Source organism: Actinia tenebrosa, unplaced genomic scaffold (genome assembly GCF_029948245.1).
Source record: "Actinia tenebrosa isolate PJP-AT-01 unplaced genomic scaffold, QUT_ActTen_1.0 PGA_scaffold8__29_contigs__length_14323225, whole genome shotgun sequence".
NCBI lineage: Eukaryota > Metazoa > Cnidaria > Anthozoa > Actiniaria > Actiniidae > Actinia > Actinia tenebrosa.
The window spans coordinates 11,410,179-11,415,677 of NW_028292585.1; the positions used below are offsets into that span (position 1 = coordinate 11,410,179).

The 5,499-nt window shown below is 36.2% G+C and overlaps 1 protein-coding gene and 1 long non-coding RNA gene across 2 annotated transcripts; one reads left to right on the forward strand and one right to left on the reverse strand.

Annotated features, from left to right (window-relative positions):
- Positions 1-1,118: 1,118 nt before the first annotated feature.
- Positions 1,119-3,344, reverse strand: LOC116306285 (tRNA (guanine(6)-N(2))-methyltransferase THUMP3). Its single transcript, XM_031716309.2, has 3 exons — positions 2,595-3,344; positions 2,038-2,194; positions 1,119-1,717 (listed from the first exon to the last, which is right to left on the reverse strand). The coding sequence occupies exons 1-3, from the start codon at positions 3,331-3,333 to the stop codon at positions 1,375-1,377; spliced, it is 1,239 nt and encodes a 412-aa protein (XP_031572169.2). The 5' UTR covers positions 3,334-3,344; the 3' UTR covers positions 1,119-1,374.
- Positions 3,345-3,563: 219 nt separating this feature from the next.
- On the forward strand, positions 3,564-4,379 carry LOC148905168 (uncharacterized). The gene is made up of 2 exons (XR_016118720.1): positions 3,564-3,748; positions 3,830-4,379. It is a non-coding gene; the product is annotated as an uncharacterized LOC148905168 (long non-coding RNA).
- Positions 4,380-5,499: the final 1,120 nt, after the last annotated feature.

Consider the following 5,499-nt stretch of genomic DNA (forward strand, 5'->3'; position numbering starts at 1 on the left):
GGCACACACTTTAAGTGTGCTTCATATTTATGTAAAGAGTGCACCTACTTCAACAAACGTTGTCATCGCCAAAGGTGATAGGCGAAAAGCGATAGAAGATAGGTCATTCCAAGATCAAAAAGTAGCTGGCATAACTTATGTTTCTGCTTCTTATTTTTATTGTTGAAACTGATTTAATATTCTTTGTAATCAGTGAAACCATATCCATGTCAGAATGATCTATTGCCTTTGGTGATGAGAAGGTTTTTGAATTACGTGTATATTTGTGTAATAGTATTAGTACAAAATAGCACCAATTAAACAATTGAAAACAAAAGGATAGAGTGCAAACAATTAATCCGTGAAACACTAATTACTAAATAGTACAAAAGAGTTCTAATTAAACAATAGAAAACAATGGAATTTGCATGAAATTGTGCTATTTAGTATTACTAAAGTTTCACGGTTATATTGTTTGCACTCAGATTCTTTAATTATAAGCAAAATATTTTCAGTTAAATGCTTATAGTTTAACTAAAAATGTTTGCATGTGTATGCATGCATTGTAAAATTGTTTCTAAAAAACTATAAAACAATAATAAAATTATAATAATTGAAATTATGTATTTACTCAAATAAGAAATAAATTTTGGTACATAATTTACCATTTACAGTAACTGGAACAGGACAAAAGCTCTAAATAACACCTCTGATAACTTATCTTCTTTAAATTGATTTCTGATGTCTCTGATTAAACTATCATGATTGTCATTCTATTTTTTATAACTCACAAAGTAGAATCCAAGGTCAAACAAATGGAATTGGCAGCAAAATGCTGATTGAAAATGGTAATACCTTCATGAACTAATAGATACCTTGCAGCATGTTAAAATACAGCAATGTTGACATTCTTTTGTTTTGTCCTATAAATTGAGCTGCCTTTGTCACATGCAAGGGACCTACTGTATAGACCATCACTACTTCCTATGGTTCTCTTCAAACCTGGTATTATGTTAACTGTGAATCTAGCAGTTCCTGTTTTAGGGGAATAAAATCACTATAGATATAGAGCATTCCATTAATAATTTTAAGCTATGAAATAGATTTTTAATCAATGGTAATCATTGTTTAGTCATTGGTAGATATTGATAACAATCTTTATTGAGGGAAGCTCTTTCACAAAAGTGATTTTCCAAAACACATGACAGTTAGTCAATGCTTAGGACACAGGAAATCCAGAGCAACTCCTCTGTCCTGATGGACATTGTCACAGGAATACATCATGAGATCAGACTGTTTAATCATTTATAATTTCTTACATTTACTGATACCTTCCAAGTGCTAGGAATAAATGCAAGCTAAAGTACTAGAGCTATAGTACTACAGCAATACATACTAGGCATCTAAAAAACTTTTCTCGCTTCTTAAAAGCACATAAACACCAGCTTGTAACCCTCCCATGTTAATCCACAAAGTTGACTTCACTTTCCACCACTGTGAAACCTGATTCAAAGCTTTTTTCATCACTTTCTTGTCCTGCGTCAGAATGATAGCACGGCCTGTCTTGGGTGGGCAGACCCTGGCCATTTCAGTCAAAGCCTTGGGGTAAAGTGTCCAGTTGAGTTGTCGTGACCCACTTTTCTTGCCAAATGGCATATCTGTTACCATAACATCAACAGTACTAGTCCTTAGGGGTAGGTTACATGTGTCCCATTGGTAGATATCTTGAGGGAAACACCTTTATATCAACAAATTAAGAGAATAGTGTGAATCATAGAAATTCGATATTATTGGAATCTTTGATTTGTCAATTAAATCTGTAACTAACTAGTAAAATGATAGACACTTCTTAAACTTAGTGAATTTACAGACATGATTTTGATAATGAAATGCCCCTTGAAACATAAACCAACTCAATTGTCAAATTGTTTATTTCAAAATGGATGCTTTCAAGCATGTTACAACAGATTCCTAGACAGAAAACTTCATCAAAAAGTGTTAATGTCATGCTGAATTGAAAAACAAAGAAAAAGAAGGCTGTTTGAATATATACAGTACCTCTTTTCATCTTCAGAGATACATTTCAAGTTTGCCAGAACCCTTGCAGTGGCCAGTTCATGATTATCACCACAGAAATGAGCTGCCATTGGCCAGTTGAGGACCCCCTCTATTAGTATGGACCCTCCCCCACACATGGGGTCACAGACTATATCACCTGCAAGTAGAAAGTTATTAAAGATATAGAGGAGTTTCACAGCATAGCCATGTTTTAGGACACAAACAAGGTTAGGCTTTTTGTATGTAAAATTGAAAGGGTAAAAGAGGGGGAGGGGGCTGAGGTAATTGGAGAATACTCCATTTTACGTTCAGTGACCACAAATATTTAGTTCCAAGCCCATGTTAGAGTTGCCAAACATGATAAAAAGTATAGATTTGTTATGCGAGAAAAATCCACCTTTGACTTGGAACTATTATTCATGGTCACTGAACAGAACTGTAGAATGAAGTATCCAGTAGATATTAGCAAGAGCAACGGGGGTAAAAGGCTATGGCCCTTCCCTTTCCCTGGTTCCCATGTGAATACAGTAGCGGAACAGAACATTAATTGTACTGACCAGGATTAATGCATGCCAAGTGTAGAAGACAATATGCTATTGAGGACTTCAGAGTTGTTGGACCAAAATGTTGTATATTTCTCTTTCCTAATGACTGCCGAGTAAGTGCAATACCAATTACCAAGGTGTTGTTAGTAATATTCAGCAGTACCTCAATATCTGCATTTGATAAGTCCACACGCCAGTGAAATAAATCATTTATTGCCCCTCCAAAGCTTGCCGCTGCCTCCATGGATGAAAAACTGTGCTTCGATCCTGTTCTAGCACAAGTTACACGAAACCTTGGAAGGGATGAAAAGTCTTCAGTTTTTGCTTTTTTAGAAACACTTTCATTACATGTACTATTATCATCAGCATCATCAGCACTGCTATCACGTGGTTTCTCAACTAGTTTCAAAGGTCCTTGATAGTTGGTACAATCCCTCCATATTTCAAGGCCTTGGTCCCAATTAATTTCATTCACAAGTTGACCGAACCTATTTAGTACAGTTTCCTTGTCCTCATCGCTGTTACTGATGCCAAAATCTTCGACCTTCTTCACGACTACGAACAAGTGCTCAACTGAACACAATTTATTAGCTTTTTCGACTGATTCTACAGGAATTTCAAAGTATATTTTTCCCTGCTTCTTCGTTGGTTTGCAGTTGAGTTTTTCCGTGCATTCTGAAGCGGCTATCGCTTCAAATCCGGTCACAACTGTCCCACACAAAAGACACGTGCGACACTCTTCGTCCACCATCTTGCCTTCGATTAGCCGTCGAATTATACACAGGCAGCCCAAGCAATAACTTTGAAAAGTCTCTTCTTTTCATAGGACGAATTAAAAACATAGAAAAAGAAGAAATGAAAAATTCAAAATATGTTTTATTTAGCATATAAGGTCGTATTTTAGCGTTTTTCTTCCCTTTTTAAGCTGCCAATTATCAAAGTTTGGGTTACCTTTGGACGATTTTTTACAAGGAACGCCTGATGAGAACTAACAAATAAAGGGAACATTCACTATGAAGGACGAAGAAGCTTGTTTGAAATAGAATATGGATAATTTACAGTATTATCGCGAACTAGAGGGAGAACAGCATGCTCTTGAAAGAAGTATTAAGAAGCGAACTGGTCGAATCGAGGAACTCTTACAAGACATCGCATCTTTAAAGGAGGTAGCGAGTTCTCTTGATATTTCTTTTATATTATTACTATGGAGGCATTTTCCATGTTTATTTTTGTTTTTATTTCTTTAGATCCTACACATGTACAGAACTAATAAGGAATGGCTTTCCAGTGGACAAAGGGTGGACGAAAAGTTCGTTCCCAATGCAGAAACGAAGAAATAACTAACGAGCATTAGCATATACATGGGAAAACTTCATAACTTCAAGACGCCGCACTCAAACTATAAATGTTTTTCCAGGTTATAATCAACATCTTACCCCATGTTGAATCAATACTGTGAATATCGTTAAAAAAGGGTGATAGGCACTTTAAAGACGCAACATTCAAATGAAGAAATATTTCACCATTCAATTATTCACTTTATGTAGAATCAATGGAGGCTTTGCACCATCACATGCCGGCACCCATAATACAGCTTGGACTGCCGGCGCTTGTGGTTAGATGGCAGAACAATAAAATCCCTTTGCTCTCGGGAATTGAATTCTTTTTCATGTAAAACGGTGGTATTGTTCTTCTCATCTAACATAGCTGCCGTCATGTGATGGTGCAAAGCCTCTATACTGAAAGTATTCATATCGGGGGTTAGGTGCACTTTAATAAAAACTAATTCTTCGTTTATACATTTTCAATGAATTCTTTCGTTATATCATCCAACATGGCCGCCGTGTCTTTTGTTACCTCACTCCCTTGGGAATGATTGAAAAGCAGCAATAGCAAACCTCGATCGCTCTTGTTTTCGCGCCAAATTTTGAGTCCCTACGATTATGCCTGTGGTTCATGTCAGGTTTTCTCTGTTCACACACGATCATAGCAAAATACTACGATTTTTGAGTCACAAATGGTTTTAAATATGTGGAAAACCGATTGCGTTTACAACGGTGTTGAGGAGTCGGTATTGAGAACAAGACTTCAGTGATTGTCATTTAAGTCAGAATGCCATTATATGGGATATACTAAGTAAGGCCGTCTTGACTAGCTGTTGTATCATCATGCGTGATGAGGGGCATTTGCTTTTTTGAACTAATTATACCCACCACCAAACTAAAATTGGTCGTGCGATGCAAAATATTAATACAAGATGTTGTCAAAGACATCAAGACTAAAATAGATTTTAATATTTTTCTATTTACAACAAATACCCTGTTGTTTGAAGCAAACCTGCCTCTTTTTAACAACACTCACGGACTCTTTTTACAGATTCGAACGTTATTTTGTATTAAATTTGTTTGTTTAGAAGAAACTGGAGTTGTTATGAATATGTCTAGAATAAGAAAATGTTTCTGTTATAAAACTACCAAAAATAAATATACCCGAGAAAAAGCACTAGTGAAACAATAGATAACAAAGGTTATCACAGCATTAATTTTTTTTAGTTTTAATACTTTTTCACAGGGCTTACTTATTTCACTCTCTAATGCTGATTCAATTCAGGAGTTCACTTTTTATTCTGTAGAATATAGAAATGCATTGTAAAGTCCAAAACCCTTTACAAAGCTATGTGTACCGAAATAGTTCTTAAACATGACTCACAATATCAGGCAGAGGCGTAGCGAGAGCACAAAGCTGGAGAAGCGAGCACACGCGTTTTTCGTGCGAAAACTCCCGCCAAATCCACAGGAAGTCCAACAAATTAGGCAACTTTACAGTTATTAGGGGTGGGGGTCGCGGTCGCTACACCTCTGAATTACCAGTAAACCAGAACGTAAACCTATAATGGCGGCCTTTAACACCATTTTAC

Coding starts and splice junctions, on each gene's coding strand:
- LOC116306285 (XM_031716309.2), bottom strand. CDS start 3,333: ATGGTGGACGAAGAGTGTCGCACGTGTCTTTTGTGTGGGACAGTTGTG. Junction 2,195..2,594: donor CTTGGCATGCATTAATCCTG/GTCAGTACAATT, acceptor TTCTACTTGCAG/GTGATATAGTCTGTGACCCC. Junction 1,718..2,037: donor ATCTCTGAAGATGAAAAGAG/GTACTGTATATA, acceptor GTTGATATAAAG/GTGTTTCCCTCAAGATATCT.